Below are 21,796 nucleotides of genomic sequence, written 5' to 3' on the forward strand. Positions count from 1 at the left end.
GTCCAATGCAGTTTGATGATATTTCACCTCCAATGCCCGGAAATAAACTCCAGAGTCTCTACAGCCTACACTACAAGCTGGCTGATTTTTTTTATTTTTATTTTTTTTTTTTTTTACTAATTTTAGTGAGGTCCATGTTACATGAAACTGCTGCCTCATATTGTGACCATGTGATCACATAGCAAAACCATGTGAGTTGGCAGCTATTTTATGTTCGGTAGTGAATGAGATCAGATCTTCTCTGTAGGCGGTTGTCTAGTCAGGCAGCCAAGTTGCTTATTCATTCCAGTTAATCGCAATAGCTTTGTGCTCCACCTAGGGATAATGATGCAGGTCATACCACCAGAGCTAATGAAAATCCGTGAGACATATGTGAGATGAATTGCCAAATCTTAATAAAATAAATGTACAGGTAGAAAATGAATGAAAGTGCAGATGGAATCTGTTTAATTACTAATGTGTCATTTGTAGAACAATTATCCTGTTGTTTAGGGGCCTTACTAATCGAGCACGTTTTCAGCAGCGTCCTATGACTTAATTTGTGAGACCAGTGGCTCTTCAGTCTCCAACCTGTAGATTATAGGATTTGAAAGATGATCAGCACTTCCAAATAGCCCTATGTAAGAATGTGTGACTATTTACAATCGTATTCATCAATATCGGTGGTGATTTTCATACAAAAAGAAAATTATGGGTCAGGGCCAACGAGGGCCTTCTAGCTTTCATTCCAATGGAAATAGGGTAAAGAAAGAAAGTTTAAAAAAAATAAAAAAAAGTTCCAGGTCGATGACCTGGCAGATAATCACCACTGATTGACATGTTGGTCTTTTTGTTCACAGGAAAAGACGACATTAACACACGAGATTGAACGATTCAGGCTTTTTTTCTGGTGTTTCACACCCTTTGGGCCTGATTTTCAAAAGTATTTACATGTTTAAAAAATTGATTTTTTATTTACGTGTGTAAATTCACTGTACGTGTGTAAGTGGTCTTTTGAAAATTGCTACGATAATATTTTACATTTACAGGCGTAGCTCTTTTGAAAATTACCTCCTTTGTGTGTTCATTTACCAACCTTGTAAATTCAAAGGTGAATCAGTCTTGTGCAAGTGGTTTGCAATTTCCATAACTTTAAAAAGATGTAAGAAGACAAATAATGAAGCTGTTGGATAATCTATACGCTTGCAAAGCATGACGCTTCTCACAGCATTAACATGGATAGGAGCAAAGGAGTGAGACCATGTAAGAATAGAAAACAACTGTACAGGTGCTACCAAGAATGTGCTCCTGTAGGGTTAGGAGATTTTGAGATATTGGTTTATTGTATCTAAAAATGATCCCTTTGCTTATATTGGATTTCCAGATTCTAATTAACATCCCAGCATGTTCCATATCTAAAGTCACTGTCTGAACAGATGTTTTCTGGCCTAGCACTTGTAGAGTTGAAAAGGTGCATCAGATTGGTTTATTTTGGAGAAGGGAATTCAGACGCACGCAGGCTGATGCTTTACCGTTGGCTGACTGCAGCGCACGGCTCAACCTGCCATTGGATGCGCGTCCATGACACACACACACACACACACACACACACCCGATGTAAAACTGTTTTTCTGTACTTCTCTCAATTTTGTGGTGATATTAAGTCTGAGGAAACCACAAAAATTGTAATGTCCTGGAAAAAAAAAAAAAAAAGGGGGTGCCGGCAGTCAGGTTAGGAAAAGGGGTGCTCAATTAGCGAGCGTCCGTTTTCCCAACCCGTGGCTGTGCACGTACAGGTGCACCCGCACGACTGTTTCAAAGTCACCGTCCCTGTCTTCAGCACCAGAGAATTTCTTTTGCATTACGGTCTCTTTCCCTCTCTCTGTACATGGGTCTCTTATAGCAGGGTCAGGGAAACATCCACCCTCCAGGGCACGGGAAAGTGAAGTTCCCAGGTGGACAGGGGTGTGGGCAGGAAACACCCCTCCAGCAGTGGTAAAAAAATTAATAAATAGATAAAAATAAAAAGGTTAAACACAGGATCTCTATAGAGTCCCCTTCTCTCTCTCCAGGACTGAAGACTCCGTTTGGGTGTCCTCAATGGTTTTAACTTGTTCTTACTCACAACCGTTCTCTCTCTCTCTCTCTTCCTTGATCTTTTTCCTTCTCTCATAATCTTTGTCCCTTGGGGGATCACAGATGGGTGAGATCCTCCTGGAAACAGGAGTTCCTGCTGTGTGCCTCTGATGGCTAGGAAGAGGGGCACAAAGAAGTTAGAACTTCTGCCGAGGTATCTTCATCAAAAATCTTATTTCCCCCAAAAAAATGATATCAACCCTGGCGTTCTCCTTTCTTCGGGTCACCACCTCTAAGGGGCAGGTCTTCTCTCTATCCCTGGGCATCCCAAACACAGGATTCCCCATGTCCAGGTGAGGCCCAGGTGTCTCACAAGGCTCCTACCACTTTGGAAAAAAAATGTTTCAAAGTCCCAGAACTTAACCCAGGACAACCGCTCTGCACCTATGACATGGGATACAGAAGGCAGGCCACAAAATCCAAATCAGGAAAAAAAAAATCTCCAACCTTCCTCCAAACCAGCAAACTATGTTAAGGAAGTTTTAATGATGGAATGTTTGTGTGCTTATTGTATAGTTCATGTGATATGAGCCCAGTTGGAGAATGTGATAATGGGTGATGTACATCAGCAACCATGCCACATACGTCCATTCTGACACTCGCTCTGGCACAGATTCCAAGACTCTGAGATAATGTATATAATGTAATTTATTGATGGTAAATATGTGTAGATAAATCTATATTTCAATATTCAATTCAATTTTCAATTCCCAAACTATCAGGCCGATACAGTACAGGTAACCTGCCCTTGGACGCGCGTTTTCCCTTACCCCTTATTCAGTAAGGGGAGGAAAACACGCGTCCAACCCACAGCACCTAATAGCGCCCTCAACATGCAAATGCATGTTGAGGACGCTATTAGGTATGCCCGCGCGATACAGTAAGTAAAATGTACAGCCAAAGCTTTTCTGTGCACCCTCCAACTTCATATCATGGCGATATTAAGTCAGAGGTCCCGAAGAGTAAAAAAAAGTTTAAAAAAGAAAAAAAAAGAAAAAAAAATTTAAAATGGGCCGGCTCACTCTTTTATGATGCTCTATTATGCAAAGGGAGGAGCTGCAATGAATGCATCCTCCCCTAATTATCCCTCACTAACTGCACTAGCTGAAATAAGGTTTTACTAGGGCTTAATCTAGTGTGTGTTACACATGCAAGCCTACTGGTAACAGGAGTCCAGTCAACATTAGGATTCTTTGTCCATAGCTGAGGTCCCACAGTATGGCATATCTCTCACATCTGCATGCATTTAACATATTATTCTTTTTACTCTGCTGCTATTTTTTCCTTTTCTTTTTGACCCAATAGTTTCCTTTTGCTCCTTTGGGCTATCAGCTCACTCGGAACCAGCACCGGAACCTGGCGCTGCGAGCCTGTGTGCGCGGCTATCTTGGGAACGAGTCTTCATTCACAACTACCAGCAGGATTTTTTTTTTCCCCCTCTTTTATCTCACCTTCCCCATCGCACCTTCTCCAGTCATTGCAGTGACAGTCTTGGGCCATGGCAGGGCCGTGCACCAGGAGGTCCTTTCAGCACCCCTGTGACCATTTGCCCTGAATCCAGCCACTAGGTGTCACCATTGTGCATTGACTCTGGATCCCCTCCACCCAGTTCTGGAGCTGTGAATGCTGCTTCCTCAGCCTTCCTGTCCCCAGCTAGCCCTGAGCCTGGAATCAAAGCCAGGTCTTCTTCCACTGAGCCAGCAGCCAGTCCATTTCTAATAAGACAAAAATTCACTGTTTTGGAGAGGAAACTGTGAAAAATGCTTACAATATAGATGTCTGATTTGTATTCTTATATATCTCTGGGCCAGCTGATACTTGCAACATAAAGTCATGATGGTTTAACTTCCTTGGATAAGTATTTGTAACATCTTATTGTCAGCGTCCTGCCATCCACTAATTCAGCAGGATATTTAGTTGGAATGCCCCAGACTTCGGCTTCATTGCAAGCAGACAGATCGTCCCCAGCAGGCTGCATTATCATGTCTCCCTCTCTCTTTATGACAGGCTGGAGTCACCCACCCGATCTTTGGTGATGGAAGCGCCGAAAGGAGTGGAAATCAATGCAGAGGCCGGCAGCCTTGAAGCCATGTGTCGGACAGACCTTAGACTGGAATCCAAAGATGGAGAGGTAGAGCTTGGCAAAATGTTTTTTTTTTAAAAAGTAGTAGATTGCTTATTGATGGATTGCATTTTTTTTAAGTTAATTACTGTAGTTGCTTGCAGACAGTTCTTATTGGGATTTTATTTATTTATTTAAATTCTTTTGATATACCGATGCTCAAGACGAAAGTCTTATCGTACCGGTTTACAGTGTAACTAGGGGTAACCAATTAACTGGAAGATAAAGTTACAATGAACGGGGATTTACAGTACGGGAGAGTTAAGAGCGAAAGATATTAGTTTAACACAACAAGGTTTTAAAAGAGAGACGAACGTAACAATCGAGGTAAGGTACAGGCTTATACAATGTCCTGCTCTGTAAATCAAACTGTAGGAGCGATCCAGGGGAAGGGGAGGGGGGGGAACTGTGAAAATGCGGTGAGTGACCCATCAAGGGAGGGCTTGAATGAACAGCCAAGTTTTTAGTTTCTTCTGAAGGAAAAAGGACATTGTTCCTGCCGAAGTTCTGGGGGAAGAAGATTCCAATGATACGGTCCAGTAGGTTTAAAGGTTTGATTAGCCCTGATGGAGGAGATGCCAGACTTACACCTAGATTCATCAAGTTGCGATGAGTTTTCATAGGAGGGGGACTCACTACTGCTGCAATACAGGGGCCCCTCCCCCAAGAAAACATCACAGCTGTATGGCGTGTTCTTTTGTATTGCAGCCAAATACCGTGACATAAAAGAACGCAACGAGCTGACCTTAAACACAATGGTGGCCCCTACCTCACGGGACCGTCATCATCTTAAAGGAGCGCTGGCCCCCTCCAAAAAAAAAAAAAAAAGTGGTTAAAAGGGGAGGTTGAGCAGAGGTCAGTGCTCACCCGACTCCCCCAAAAGTGTAAATAAAGTTTCAATAATGCACACAGCCCCCTAAGTCTAAGCTCCTCAGCCCCTGAAGTGTCCAAAACCTAGTCCAGCCCCACTGGCCTCCCCAAAATGTCCAAACCCCCAACCTCCCCACCCCTTCCAAAAGCCCACCTTACTTTAACCTGGATCCCATGTCAGGGACAGGTGCACCCGTCCCCGATCGGCACCATTTTTCAAAATGGCACCAACCTCACCTTGCCCCAGTCCCAGCCATGTGACTAAGGGTAAGGTCCAGGGATCAGATGCAGGCACTGGAAAGGAGCAGGGTCTGAAGTTAAAGCAGGGCTAGCATAGAATGCAAAGGTATTTCATTTTGAAATCGCCATGGATACTTTCCAGGACAGACTTATTGGCAAGAGGATGGAAACCAAATACCGGGGTAAAATGCATGGAGCAGCGGTTCAACCCGAAACCACACTAAAATTATTGTATTGTGCTTCCAAGAAAGGCGTGGGGGTAATCTGCACAGAGTAGCATGTACAACCCTAAACACCTTGCTGGGAAGACTGGATGGACCATTTCAGCTTTTCTGCTGTCATTTATGATTCTTTCTCTTTTGGAAGTCTATATCTACACCAGTAAAAATCTGTCAAAGAAGCTCAAACAGGGCCTGCTTGGAAAAATAAAATGCAATTCCTATCTACAACCACTGGGGGGAGAGAGAGAGAGAAAGAGAGACTTAGGTATAAGGCCCTTATAGTAGTTAGGTATTTATACCTCTATACTGACATACCAAAAACTGCACGTTCTTATTCTTGTTAAATTTCTATCATCTTCTTCTTCCTCTCCCAGTTAGAACCATCCTTGTTTTATTGTAACTGATTTTTCTGCGCACTTTTATAACTTGTTATAATTTGTAATTGTATAAAATGTATACTCATGTTATATTTATGCACGTTTATAATGTATTGATCACCCCCTGTTTTACGTAAACCGACATGATACGAATCTCCGTGAATGCCGGTATAGAAAAAACTCAAATAAATAAATAAATAAATATGAGGCCCACCTAGTTACTCGAGGTGAGGTTTAAGTAGTGTAGGGATTAGGGGCCACTTTGACATTCAGAGTGAGGCGTACGAACAGAACAGTACACTTGTGAAGATTTGAGGTCCTTTGGAGTGAGGAAACTCGCAGAAAGATGAGATTTGTACAATGTTCTTTCAACCTAGCTTGATGAGAACATTGTACAAATCTCATCTTTGTGTGCTTCCTCACTCTGAAGGACCTCAAATCTTCACAAGAGTGTACTGTACTCCCCCTTTTCCAAATTAGCATCGCACCATGCGTTAAGGTGTTTTTTTGCATGCAAAAAGCCCATAACGTGGCTTGGAAAATAACCCCCTTAGTTAGCTGGCTAGCTATAGCCAGCTAACTTTAGGACAGCGTGAACCAGAGATGCGTGTGCAAATACTTACACGCTCAGGTGCGTGCCAGGGTGTCCTGCTGCGTAACTTTACTTCTACTATGGGTGACGTGTAAGTTAATAATTAAAGAATACTAGGCAGATCTGCGGGGTTTTCAGGGTCAGGGCTGACCGGGGGGAGTGAAGGCTATTAAACTAGGGGGGGGGGGGGGTGGAGGACCTATTTTTTAACTGGGTGAACTGGGAATCAACTGGTAAAACTGAGTGGCATCAGCATGTGCCCTTTTTAAAATCCCCCAATTTAAGCAGTACAAATGGGATTTGCATTCACATGCATGCCCACTTAAAATTCAGCGCCTATGCATGCGTATGCTATAAAATGGCTATGTCCCAAGATGCAGGATGGTGTATGTGTGACGGTTTGATGGTTACCATCTATGCATCCATATATATTTTTTTTTAACATTTTCAATAAACACATTTGTTCGTTTTTCTTTTCAAAGAGAAAAAAAAATGTTTTCTAGATAATACACATTTTCTCAAAAAGGAATTGGAGCTTATCTGAAAAGCGTCCAGATAAACAGGACTGCGAGCTGAATTTGCAGCTGGATTCACCATGGGAAGGGAAGCTGTAGACAGACTATATCCCCCAAAAAATTCTCAGTGCAGGCTAGCTGAATACTGAATTAACCTCCAACATGGCCCAGGTTTTGAGACGTGCTCTGCTTCAAGAAGCAATGGATCGCCAACAATTGATCACCTAATGAGGAAAAATTTCTACCAGGAATCTTGGTCTACATTGAGAAAATGAAACATAGCTTGATAAAGATACTCGCGCATTTATGGGTGCACACAGTGCTGACGTGCACTGAAATGCAAAAAAACAATAAATAGCATTATCTACCAACTATGATGTCACACAGGAAATTACATCATACTATTTTAAAATGCTGCAGCCAGTGGCATCCAGGAAAAATATTCAGTTATAAAATTTGACAAAGTATAACCATGAAGATTTTTTAAAAAATCAGTGTGTCATAATAAAGAATACTGTGCAGCCATGTTATTCATGTCTCACAGGTGCGCGGCTTCTAACATGAAAATTCAAACTTGCTCACAGAGTACGAGTCCTCTCAAGAAATGCTGTATGCTCAGAGACTTGCTCCATTGCAGGTAGTCAAAAGCATGGGTTTTTTGTGTATAGTGCTCAGCCATAGATGCTGTAAGCTTCACAGAGCATAAGCAATTACAATGCTTGATGAGCCTAGTACATATATTACATTTAGTACAGCCAACATAGATGAGGTTAGAAGTACATTGTATAACATAAACCATAAAATTAGAAAAAACAATCCATACTGGATTTCAATTTAGAACATTGGGAAGCTTTAGGATGAGTCTATGAAGTACCACAAATGGTGGTGGTGGCACAAAAATCTCTAGAACTGCATGCTTGATGACCACTACTGATTACCTTAAGGGAGCTAGATGGCAATTCAGTTCTCACAATGTAATCACATATATTTCTGCCCCGGTATACGCTATTCAGTTGGTGTCTTATAAAGAGAGAGGATGTCCCAATGTTTAAGAATGATAGAAGCCAGAACAGATGACCTATCAGAATACTGCAAAACACACACGAGGTTTGATGAACTAACAGATCCTGTTTGGAATACAAAACTCTTTAAGCTAAACAGGCAACGCTGAGCCAAGAACCTGTCGAGTTCAATCAATTGTGTCTTAAATTCCTCCAGTGAAGAGCAAACTCTACGAATTCATAGGATCTGACTGATAGGCAGCCCCTATTTAGGGTGATAACTCTCATGGCACAAAACTTTATTTTGAAACATAGAAATGATAGTATAAAAGGACTAATAGTCCATTCAGTCTGCTCAGCAAGCTTCCCATGGTAGTATCTGCCACACCGGGTAGGTTACCCCCATATATCAGTCAGTGCTGCTTGACGTGCTTTGCTTATGGACTTGGATGTAGAAGCAGTCCTTTGTTATTTCCTTAATATCTGCACATCAGTACCCCCGACTGTATAAAAGTCTTGGCTCGTGTTGGTTGCCTCTGAATCTAAATTTCTCTTTCCTTTCATCCCCCACACCCCTTCTTTGAAGTAGAGATTGATGTTGCAGTTGCATCAAAAGCATCAAGGCTTATTGGTTAAGGGTAGTAATCCCATGCTTCTGTTAAAAGTAGTAACTGCTCTTCTGTGCAGGTTACCCCCATGCTCAACAGTTCTGCAGACCTTAAAAGTCAGAGCCTTGTTGGTTGCTGTCTAAATCCAGTTCCCCTTTTCCCCTTACTGTAGATGCTGGAGTTGCATCAAAAGTATCAAGGCTTTTTGATTAATGATAGTAACCGCTACACCAGCAAGTTAACCCCATGTTTGCTTTCTTCATTTCCTTTAGGACTTGGCCATAAAAGCAATCTGTGTTTTTTCCCTTGTGTCCGCGTAAGCGAACACTAAACAATTTTTGAAAAATTATTTTTAAAATATATTGCAGTAAGACGATTAACAATATAATGCTACTCTCTCATTTTCCTATTATAGAAATGCCTACTGGCCTGTCTTTTAAAATATAAGGGTTGTAATATGGGGGACATCTTTGATTCCTTACTCTCCTTAAGACCATACATTTGGGACATTGTAAGAAACTCTTTCTGGAAGCTTTGTCTACTCTGAAATTTGAAGCCTTTCCTTGCTGACACAGATCTCAGAACTGTTATTAGTGATTACGCTGATGGTTTACTGTAATGCCCTTTTCTTAGTTTCGCAATATTCCACCTTAAAAGCCCTCCATTTGAATGCAGTAGCTTGCTTAATTATCGAAGCTTCACTTAGAGAACATTTTGTTCCAGTTCTCACAAATTTACATTGGTTACCAGTTGAGTGAAGGATTAAATTTAAGATTTTGACTGTAATCTGTAAAGCACTGATTGGATTGGCACTCCTTCCAGAGTCATGGTTTTGTAAACTTTTGGATGTATCTTCTATTAAGTTAGTCTGCTTATTAGAATTACAAGAGCGAATGTTTGGGATGGCTGGGTCTGTGCTATGGAACTTTTTACCAGATGAGATCAAGAATAGGACATCATTGGTGAAGTTTAGGAAGCAACTAAACGTGTATCTATTTAATCAAACTTTTAATCTTTGACACAGTGCATAATGATTAATGATGTTTAAGAAATCCTACCCCATCGAACCATCAAAATGTGTTTGGGAATTCTAATTCAGGAAAGCTGAAAATATAGGATGATGTCACCCATGTCTTGTTTTTGTGTTATTGTTTTATAGTGTTAATTCTGTTAATGTATTACAGTATGATGTGTGGTTATATTTTAAATTTGTTTTTAGATAATTATTTATGGTTTATTATTATGCATGTTTTATTGTAAACCGCCAAGAGTAGTGGACTGAACAGGTACACATTTTTAAATGAAAAATAAATAAATATATTGCCTCTATACTGATCCTTGGCGCATCACAACTTGAATACTGTGTGCAGTTCTGGTTGCCCCCTTCCCAAAAACGCATAGCAGAACTGGAAAAAGTGTAGAAAGGGAAGCAAAAATGAGAAAAGGGATGGAAAAGCTTTCTTACAAGAAGGTTAGGGCTTCCCAACCCTGTCCTGGGAACCCCACAGCCAGTCAGGTTTTCAGGATATTCACAAGGAATATGCATGAGATAAGTTTGCATATGATATAGAGACTCCTTATATGCAAATGTATCTCATGCATATTCCTTATGGATATCCTGAAAACCCGACTGGCTGTGGGGGTCCCCAGGACAGGGTTGGGAGGTGCTGATTTAGGGCTCTTCAGCTTGTCAAATAATAAAAACAAGTGGATACTGCATGAAATTAACAACCAGCAGATTTAAAAGAAATCACTCAGCGCACAAATGAACTATGAAATTCGTTGCATTTGAAAAATGCGACAATATATGCCATTGAATTGTCAGCTGTTACCTACATTAAGTACTTCTAATTTGGGCAAATGGGCTTTTAAAACTTGCTATAATAGTATGTTAAATGCCTTTGAAATTCACCTCCCAAGAATGTGAACAAGGAAAAAAAATATCACTTAGACTTGCTATAGGAAGGAAAACGTCTGAGAGGAGAAGGCAGTGGGGTGAGTGAGATAGGTGGAGGGTGAGGGGGGGGGTACTCGTTTGCCTTCCATATCCGCCAGCGGGAAATAAACACCACCGGTGTATGCCAACAGAATGTATTCTTTGTTTCCTTCCCTCTTTTTTTTAGATTAAGTTGGACGCTGCAAAAATCAAGCTGCCTAGACTTCCCCGTGGTTCATACTCCTCTACAGGATCCCGGCAGAAAGTCTACGAGATCTGCGTCTGTCCCAATGGGAGACTTTTCCTGTCCCAGGCGGGAGCCGGCTCCACCTGCCAGATAAACACAAGTGTCTGCAACTGAGAAACTGCAACAGAGCAAAAAAAAAAAAAAGGCAGCATGAAGACCTTCTCTGGTTTCATGGATTGTGGCTGCCAACTATTTTTACTAGAACACAGAAAGCCTATCAAAGACGTTTTTGTGTGCGTGTGTGAATATATATACAGTATACGTATATATATATACATAAATATATATATAGATATATATATATATCCTCTGTGTAAATTGATGTTTCAGTACAAGGAATCCTAGGGTGACCCTATTACATTTGTGTATGATTCCATTTTTTTCCTCTCAAACTAAAACTGACAAAGAAGAAAATTACATTTTAGCATTTCCAAATCTACTCTAAATGAGTATGGATTGATAGTCAAAAGCTGTTTTCTGTCTCCTAATGGAAACAAAATGATATGGTTATGGAAGATAAATCAGGGTACATAAGAACGTGTTAACAAAAAAAAAAAAAGGGCAAAATAGTATTTTGTACCCTAAACTAATTGGATAGCCACTGAAATTTTCATACTGGTAAAAGGGGAAAAAAAAATTCTAATGCCCATTAACACAATGGCTAGTACCTGTTAATATGAAGGACAATGTTCAATGCCATTTAGCAGGATAATTTTCTTCCTGGAGCAGCTAGGAGTATGCCTGGGCTTCCAAAGCAAGTGTACTTTTGCCCGGGGTGGGAGGTGACGTAGGTGATAGGAAGAAAGGTGGTATACATGGAATTTTCAATACATGCGATATTTTGCACCACGCCTCTGCCCTCTGCTGCCCACATGCAAAGTGCCCAAGCACTAATGGTGCATGCACTTTGAGCTAATTTCCAAAAAGAAACCATGGGGGTAGTTTATTTTAGGAAAATTATCTACAAGGTATGTGTGGTAAAAAAAAAAAAAAAAAAAAAAACCAAAAACGTGTTTTTCAAATACCCATGTTCTTTGAATATTTCAAACCCTCCCACCACCACCACCCTTTACTGTCCAAATACTAGGTGGCATCAAAAACTCCTGTAGGCAATTGGCTATTAAATTAAACAAGAGTTTCTCTGCATACTGAGCAATGGCCAGGTCACCAAGGATATATGTTAACTAATTCCGGGTTTATAAATTTTCTATTGGATTCTGTCCATTCTAATCCCTCTTTCCACAAAAAACTTAAGGTCCATGAATTCTACAGTTTGGTGGGATGTTGACCTTTGAGGCAGTCCGTGGCTAAGCTATGTGCGAACCTTTATTTTTTAATTTTTGGCTTATGTTGCTAAAGGTCAACGTGCATCATTGGAGTAAACAAGAGAGAGAATATGCTTGTTTACCTTCCTACTTTTGTTAAAAATGTGTTCAAGCTTCTGGCCTGGTGAATAGAGCAGAGCATTTTGGATTCAGGACTGAATTCCAGTTACAGTCCTGTCGCTGATACTCTGTGTGACCGGACCATGTCAGTTTACCAATACAATCCGTTGCGAGTTTCTTGCGGTCTGTGGCATTTTATCATTTTATTGTGGGCTACCATGGCAACCCATGAGCTTCATTGAAATCAGTGGCCACCTTAGTAGGCCGCAGCAACCCACATTGACTCCACAGCACCAGCATGGACTTACAGAAGCTTAGCGCAAACAGTAGCTTATAGCTGTTTCTTAGTTTTATCCCACTAATTGGGTGATGACAATATTCTTTCTCTCCCCATTTCAGAAAATGCGGCGTAGCAAGCACGCAGAGTAATCACTTGCAGAAACGCGCACTATAAAGTTGATTGCATGTGCGGATTCTGTTTGAAGGAAAAATGCTGCAAAAAAAACCAAATTATAACCACTTTTACCAATTCTGGTGTTCTAGACAGCATATGGCATCTTTCTTGGTACTTGCATTAGCTAAAGAAAGCCAGACATGCTCCGTTTTCCTAACGAGACAACTGCGAAGATACCGATAAACTGTTAATGCTAATGAGATTAGAAATGGTTATACTTGTCTATCTTTTAGGGACATTGAACAGCTATCTCCTAGTTATTTGCTAATTAACAATTCCAAACAATACCTTTTTCTTTAGTTTACACTTTAATGGAAATGGGATCACCCAGGATAATCTTTGTATTGGGACACCGGAATATACCATCTCTGTTCAAAGAGGGAGAATGTGCCTATGCCTTAATTCAATGCACTCTGCAAGGAGAAGCACATGATATTTATTTTGTCGTTAAAACTGATTTGTTTGTGCTTATTCTTTTTGTTTTAGGAGTGGTAAGGGGAAAAGGAGAGGCGGGTGGAGGTGTGTTTTGCGGTGATTATTGGACGTCAGCCAAGAAAGCGGGTAGTGAATCAAAACGTAAATGTTAACGAATTGCGTAAAGCTGAGCTAGAGGTTTGCATGCACTGCACCTAGAGAGGGTGACTGCTCTGCGCCCGGGAATCAGATGGCGATCCCTTATCCCTGGGAATGTGGCAGAGCTTATGTACCCTGCACCTGAGAACAAGGAACAGCATGTGCCGTACAAGTTGGACTGAGAGGAAACTGTATGCCCTACAGCTGGAAGCGAGATAAATATGCAGAACTTACCTTTCAACTGTAACAGCACTGGGATGTGCCCTAGACCTAGAAGTGGGTTGAGTTCTGTGTGCTCTGCCCAGATTGAGAAACCGTGGAGAAGATTGAGAAAGCTGTGCATACTCCGTGCTCAGGTGTGACCGGCAGAGTTGTGTTTCATGCACCTGGAAGTGAGACAATTGTGCTTTCCCTTACCTGACTGAGAGATTGAGTTGTGCGTGACCTGGTCTGAGTGGTCTCAGCGTTTATAAGCTTGTCATTTTACTCTGCAATGCATGGCCTTTCTTTATCATAAAATGATCATGTTGAGGTAATTTTCAAAAGGATTTCTGCACACAAAACTGGGTTTTACGAGCATACATGCACTTCTGAAAATTGCTACGTTTACGTGCATAACTCCTTTGAAAAGTCACTCCATAGGGCTGAATTGTCTAAAGGTTTTACGCATGTAAATGTACTTCTGAAAATTGCTATTCTATATGCTACTATTACGTGCACAACTCCTTTGAAAATTACCTTCTAAGAGTCTAGTTAAAAAAATATTTGGCAGCAATTTACACTTGATTCTTAAAACTCTACAAATCTAAGAACAAGATTACATTTCTTCTTTGTTATTTTAGCCATAAAGCCTGTGGGCCACTATTTTAGTTTTTTTATTCAAATCTCCTCTGAGAATTTCTTTGGGATTATTTTTGTCTTAATAGGAATGTAGGATTTAATTAAATATGGCCGTTCTTTGTGCTTAACACTTCCTTCTACCAGCCATGAGTCAGTCCCCTAGGGTTTAGTGTCAGTGGTATTTGCCAAAGGGAAGCGATTGTTATGTAGCACGGAGTGAAATTACCTCTCTCCGATGGACATGGTGCCCTTGGTAGGCCAAGGCTGAGCACACTAGCAGTGCAGAGTATCCCTACCTACCCAAGAGCCTGATGTCACTAGGGTTTTTCTCCCATTATTTGTCTCTGGAGGAAAAAAAGGCTCTCATGAACCAGGCCCTAAATTTGAAATGGCCCATTGAAAAGAGGAAAGACTCAACTCTGATCCAATAGAGTTCTTCAGTATTTATAAATACAGATATTTTCTTTAAAAGCATTAAAGATCATTGCGTAACTTACAGTAGGTCTTGTAACTCTTGGGTTTACAGAATGTCATAGATCCTCTAAATGTACCTTATCCATCAAGCTTCCTAAAGAGTTGGTATGGTGTCAGAAAACTCTTATGCATCTCGATATACAAAGGGATCATCAAAACAAGACATAATCTTATCTATTTGCAGTGCTAAAACCAACACTTAAGGAGAATAGTTGCAATTAAATAGTTAAATAATATAATTACCATAGTTTATTGCCTTTTTTTTTTTAGTTACTCTGTACCTCTTTGGCAGTAAGTTAATACCTCAAAATGTATTTAGCTTGGAATGAGATCATAACATTGTGTGTGGCTATGTGCATGCACACATGCGCACACACACACACTTAGAATACTCCTCTATATAAGAGGATTAAATTGTAAAACTAAAACTTATAAATCTAGGGTGTTAGCCAAGCAATAATCATTACATGGAAATTTCCCTTTTCCTACTTCTACATCCGAGTTGGTCGTGCAATGTCCAAATGTTTAAAAGAACAATTTTCAACTTCCTCAGAGCAAGGTACACTTAGGCCTAGCCACCATTTGGATAAAGTGTCTTACGTGAAACCAAATTATTGTAACTTACCTGAGTTTTCACAAGTCATGTAAAACCTCTTAGATCTCTGTTTACCCAAATTTGCCTCCTAATAGACAACAATCCACAGCCGTCTCGTCCTAAAGAGACAACGTGAACTTCCTATATGAAATAAATTGGGTCCGCCTCAGCCAGTGTGTTGAGGAATTCTGTATCCTATAAATGTCAATGCATCTCCTGCTGACTTGCTAGCAGTATGCCTAGTGCCAGAGGAAGTAAATGGCGCCATTAAACTCTGGGGAATAGAGCTGGCAAAAGGAGAGGAAATTGGGTTTCATATTAATTTTTCATAAATCTACCTGAAAGTCAGCTGACGGAATTTGCTAGAAATTGATTTTGATGATCCCGAACTTTACCTCCTTAGGAAGGCACCGATTTTGCACTTGTTTCAGAGGACTTTTGAAAGATCCAGCTATCTCCAGAATAAAGTTTTTCCAGGGTATATAATATTAAAGAGAGCCAAGGCCCAAAGCTAATTTGATTTGGACATTCTGGACTGAAAGGTAAAACCTTATATAAATTCTAAAAGTTTTGAGTGACTCTCCATGAAAAAAACCACAGAGTGCAAAATTGTTGTTGTGGGCAGAAGTAAGATTAAAACTGAGCACAAAGCATGCAAGATGTAGGGATCCATGGATAGATCCGATTCATTGTCAAAAGGGTTTATTTTGGTTTGTGGTTTATTTGGGGGGTTCTTTTAAAGAAAACTTGACTGTGCATTGTACAATATTTCAAGTACTTATGGCAACACTGTCAGTATTTTCAAAATTCATTAAGTTGCTTCTCTGAAATTCCCCTGCATTCCTGAGAGCTACCATAATTGCAAGAGTCACAAATGATCTCCTGGATGCAATAATCTGATTGATGCATTGTTATGCATGACCCAATCAAATCCTTATATGTATAATATGGGGGCAATATTCAAAAGATTTTCTCATGGGGATAACAAGTGTTTACCTGCATAAAATCAATGTCTGAAAATAATCCTTCATCCCTAGTGCTGGTAAACATATACAGTCTGTGAAATCGCACATGCAGTTTTACCTCTGCTAAAAAGTGCACTGAGTTAGGTTGGTGGGTGGGAGGGGTAGGTAAATATGCCTGAGAGTTTCATTTTTAAATCTCTGAATGTACTTTAACTCCGTCACTTTGCACCTGCTACAAAAGTACCCTCATTCCCCAGCTAGCCCGCATTTGCAGCCCACAGATATAAAAGTAATAGCAGTTGCCATGTGTATTTTGCAGTATTGTACATGATACAGTGAATACTGATTTCTTTTAACAATACCGAAAATGATTTGCATTATTAACTTTCATCATGTTAAAATGTTGCTAGTATGCTGACCATGGCCGTTTCTTTAAAACACCAACACCATAAGGTGGACACTAGAATATTTTTTCATCCGTTGTTTCCTCAGGAATTGCCTGCATCAGCCAATTTTATGTTACACTCTTCAGTTCCTCCCTGAACAAGCTGATAAAATTCCTGTTTGGCTTTCTCAGTTTTCCAGCATTTTTGTTAGACACGTGCACTGGCGAGCATGGAGAACGTGGAGGAGAGGGCATCCCCTGTGCAAAGCTTTGTTTAATTACTGTAAACACATCCATATTGTGAGAGCCGAAGGAACTGATGATAGTAGATCCACAATGAGTGATGCATGAACTTGTTGGTATAGTTGCTTGAATAATTTCGGTTTTCATTTATCATGAAAACCGTTGAATTGGTCTTAGAATCTCTCTCAGAATTATGGAGACTGGCTTATAATTCAGAAACAGGTTACGCAGAACGATAGTTGTACATCAGGCCTCTTTGGCAATCCTGTGTTAGTGCCCAGCAGCATTGGTTTGAAAGTGACCTTTTGAGTTTTGTTAGAACTTTGGGTTTTTGGGGTTGGGTTGTTTTTGGGTTTTTTTTTTAAATTAAATTTTATCCTTTAGCGACTTTTAAGTTTCACATCATAAAAGAAAGAGTTTGAGACCAAAGATGGGTTGGAAGGTCATTCGTATTAGAAATGGAGAATTCTAGTGCTATTATTATTAAAGGTGTATCGGTATTTGCATAACAATACCCATCTGTAACTCAAACCATTGGGGAAAATGGAAGTTTGTATACATATACAGGTCAATATTTAAATGCTATGAAATCAAAAATCACAATTTCAAAATCCACTCCTCTCCCCCCCCCCCCCCCCCAAGCCATCTTTTTCCAGCTGCATTTATCTAGATAACTCATTACCCATACAAAGATATAATCAGATATGATGAAGGCATTCGGGAGGGCTAAGATTTAGCCAGTGAGCACTGATATTCAGCACTACCCAGGTAGGTCTGGTTGGAAAAATAAGTGTTCTAAAGTTGGCTGGGTATATTTAACCAGCAACCTTAGTAACTGCCTTCAGGAATCCGGATAAAATTCCCCTGGGAATTTTCCCACTCACCAACCTGAGGAATAGTGAGAGGTAGATAGGGCCTCCTCTCTTGAAATTATTGCATAAAACTTTCTTGTGAGCATTTTAGTATGGCAAAACAAATGTTTGTAATCCCTGGCATTGCCAAGAATGGCAATGTGTTGTAATTTCAAATGGGGAAGAAATATATATCATCGAGCAGGATATTTTTCTAAAATTAAGTTACAAAACATGTTAAATAAGTTAATTAAGTGAATCCTCCTGCCTCCCAGGAGGGTGTCCCAATTAGTGTGTCCTAGAGCACATGAGCGTGCCAGAAAAAACCGTGGAGATGTCTCATGAACTGGTGAGCACAGTTAGCAAGGTAAAGAGAATTGGTTAAGAGTGTCGCAGATGTGGCCTGCTTGCGGCCTTGGCAGATCGAGGCCCTTCAGTGTTGCAAATGGGTTAGACCCATGGCCATTTTAATCGGCTCTTCTATCCTGTTATCCATGCTTCCCAGCAGATAAACAGTTCCACCAAGGTTGCATTTTTTCAGCACACTTGTGTGCACATATCTATCAAATTCTGATCCATCGAAGGGGAGGCAAACTACAAGATTTGTACTGGTGCCTAAAAATACATCTTTCAGCAGTTTGGGAAAAAATGCTATTTGCTTCACTTATATTGCAATTTGCTATTAATTTTTTTTTTTTAATCCATGACTGTACACTGTAGCTAGAAGTTTGACCTATTTATGTTGGATTGCTGCCCATGTTTCATAAAGCTAACCACAGTATGACTGTTTGCTGTCAATGAAAATATCATCTGCTTAAAAATAATACATCTGAACACTTAGCCAGGCCAACCCTGGATTGTTAAGTAAAATGCTTATTCTCTCATTGAATGTCTGTGTGTTCCAGCTCAAGGGCTTCCTACAGAACAGTCTATCCTAACCAAAATGTATGCAGATCTACTATATTTATGTCTTAGAAATACTGTACCAGTGTATAGAAATCCAACTCCTTGACAATAACCACAAAAAATGACATGCTGTCACCATTGTGTCCATGTTGTTGACTTGTATTTCAAACCACAGTGCAACCGCATTAATATGCATGATATGTTTCAAAGCAGTGTTGTTCCCATGTCATTACTAGCATGAACCCTGTTAATTCCAGAGTATTTACCAGTTAGCAGATTTTGATCACCATGCAAATCACTCATTTGGTTGTTTCATGCTGCGTATTGGGTTTTTATACATTTGACAAAAATGACTGTTTATTCTACTTTGAATTTTCCCTTTCTTATGATAAATATCCAAGTGCAAAACTTGTGAAATAGAAAAACCCACTAATAACCACTTTTACACTTATGTTAAAAGTTACTGTGCTTCTGTCTACAGCTTCATTATTTGCTCCTAGCTCTTAGAGGTTTTCCTTTAACAAATTTTCTTGTACTCAGAGAGAGGAAGTCCCACAGTAGGAAATTCCCTGAAGATACAGCATTAAAATATCCTAATCTAAATATTATTTTCTTTTGAATGCCCTCTAAACATGTATGGATAGATTTTTACCCTGGTTCTTTGCTATATTTACATGTGATTTTTTTTTTCCTATAGTGTTTTACTCTATCTAGTCCTTGTGACTTTGCCAAGTAACATCATCTGTACAAAGCCTGATATTACAGTTGGCTGGCATCGATGATATGACGGGGGTTTGACCCAGCCAATCATTTAGAGGTTAATTTGATAGGAGCCTGCACAGGGCTAAAGATTGCGGGACCTTTATGCCTGCAGACTGAAGCCGTAATTTTCAAAGTAGGATTTCTGCGCCTAAATCCACTTTGAAAATTTGCAGGCTGTCCCCCCATGCACGTACATGTGTGCACAGCAGGGTGGTAACTTTCTGTGTAATGTGCGTATACCTTACATACCTGCCATTGAAAATGGAAAATGTGCGCAAAAAATGCTTCCTCTGCTCTCACTTCATCCCTTTTCCCCTCCCCTGGAGCGTTTCTCGCTAGTGCAAGTAAAAGGACTGGTGAAATACGGATTTGCATGTATAACCCCCTGATTGATTTTGAAATTGTCAGTTATGCATAAAAAGGGTTTTATGTCAGCAAGTTGCTTTGAAAGTCAAGCCCTTAATGCTTAGGCAGTATTGCTGTCGTACCTTAATATGTACAGATGACTTGTACCCGTAGGTGTGCCAGGATAAATAGCAGCATTAGAGTCTTATATCTACTGAACTTACAGGCATCAAACTGTGGCAGCTAGGCTTGAAGACGGAGAACAGAAGCTGCCGTTACCACTCATTTGATATGTGCTATTTATGAGGGCAGGTAAACGTGGTTTTTTTACCCCAGGTAAATCAACTGTCTGAAAATCACGCACCCTGTAGGCGGGTAACAGTATACATGTAGGTCCACGACTCATGCATTTTTACCTGCACTGTAGTGGAGGCATGCCCGGGGTGGGGTTAGCTCGAGGAAGGGTGGGAGGAGAAAACTAAGTGCATAGTTTTAGATTTTCAAAACTATGCATGTAGCTTTGGTCCCAGAAAAGGTATCCACAGAAAAAGCAGGTAGGTGCACGTTCCTTGGAGAATTTTAAAAAATAAAAATACAAATGTAATTTTAGTTTTATAAATTGGTGCAAAGACCACAGGTAAAACATACCCAGCTAGGTGAGGAGTATCAAGATTGCCTTTATATGAATCTTGTACTGGACTGGGCAAAGTATGGAAAGTGATGGAACACATCACTCCCTAGGAAAAGAATTTGCATATTTCACTTAGGGTAGTGCAAAGTTCTAATATCCCTTTTTGGTCTCAGAGGATGCAAGCTTTTTTTTTTTTTTTAAAGGAAGAAGGGGCCTCAAAAGCCATGGGTGCCTGGGGAGGGAGAGGTGAAGGAGAGGGGGTCATTTGCCCCTCTTTCCCCAACCTCTGAATTTTAATGGCTGTCTTTTTGACTATTTGTAAGATTTTGTCTTTGTGCATCCCTATTTCTTTTTTTTATGCTTCCTCTCCCTGATAAAAAAAAAAAATTCTCTGCAGGAGCTCACATCAAAAGCTAATCTACTACACCATCTTCTTGGTCCTTTTAAAGGAATCGCAACCTACAACTATCCCAGTGTTTACATTTCTATGAATTACAGATGGATAGGTTTTCGTGTTTAGATTTCAATAAACCATCATAACTTAGGTTTGATATTTCAGGTATTCCCGACCACATGAAACATGCTAATTGTTTTGTCTACGGCTGTGCTCAGCGTCCATGTGAAAGTAGTTGTTTGTCAAATTTCAATGTTGGGCTATTGCATTTCACATTAAATCCTAATAGCATTGTTGATGAACCTGCAGGCAGTGTGAAAAGCAACACAGTACAAGGTTTTCTACTGCTAGAAAAGTAGTTAGTTGCCAATTGTAAGCCATGTCCAACAATTAACTGGAACTTAGCAATATTGCATGGCACTGCCACTGAGGCTGGAGGGTTGACAGATATCCTTGCAGAAGTATCCCGAGCGTCCCAGTCCAAAAGGTAGCGTAGGTTTCAAAAAAATAGGACAGCCTCTTCACTCCATCCACCTTTAGTGTTGCCACACATCACAATGTCATTCATTTCAAAGCGTAACATATTTGGCTTAAGCAATAAGGCATGGACATGCGCAGTTCTGATGCCAAAAGAAACTATTGACAATGTTTTTGATATACGTAGGACAGGTTGCATGCAATATTAATAATATGCTTTAGGAAGGAAAAAAGTTAAAAAAAAAAAAAAAGCTGTTTGCATGCCAGCACCGTGGGAAGTTTTTCCTTGCAGTGCTGGCTCATTTTAATATTTTGCCAATTGCTTTCAAATATACTGTAACTTTTGTGAAAAGGTCTATGCAAATTTGCAGACTTTTTCCACAAAAAAAGGTCAAACTGCACCTCCCTGAGGTGTACTTAAGTTCCGTGGCTTTTGTGTTGGCAATTGTACATCAGGTCCCTTTTATACAGAAAAGAAAAAAAAAGGATTCCAAGCAATGAAAGTATCTTATTGGCTAGTGTCTTAATTATGGCCATAAGTGGAGCAGCCCTTCTGTTTTTGGTAGGCTGAGTAGCATTTGGCCAACGACCAAGTGTCTTCATCCACCTGAGAAGTAACAATAATCATTAACAAACTACTGTACTGGAGTGCCTTATTGCTTAATTATCAAA

The 21,796-nt window shown here is 40.1% G+C and overlaps 1 protein-coding gene across 8 annotated transcripts in view; it reads left to right on the plus strand.

Annotated features, from left to right (window-relative positions):
- SGCD (sarcoglycan delta) overlaps window positions 1–21,394 on the plus strand; it is a 667,313-nt gene extending 645,919 nt beyond the window's left edge. For all 8 annotated transcript variants that reach the window (XM_029584042.1, XM_029584043.1, XM_029584037.1 and 5 more), the window contains 2 exons: window positions 4,123–4,246; window positions 10,785–21,394. In XM_029584042.1, coding sequence (XP_029439902.1) covers window positions 4,123–4,246; window positions 10,785–10,958 — 298 coding nt within the window. In that variant the 3' untranslated portion in view covers window positions 10,959–21,394. The remainder of the gene's footprint in view (window positions 1–4,122; window positions 4,247–10,784) is intronic.
- The last annotated feature ends 402 nt before the right edge of the window (window positions 21,395–21,796 follow it).

Source organism: Rhinatrema bivittatum, chromosome 18 (assembly GCF_901001135.1).
Source record: "Rhinatrema bivittatum chromosome 18, aRhiBiv1.1, whole genome shotgun sequence".
Lineage (NCBI taxonomy): Eukaryota > Metazoa > Chordata > Amphibia > Gymnophiona > Rhinatrematidae > Rhinatrema > Rhinatrema bivittatum.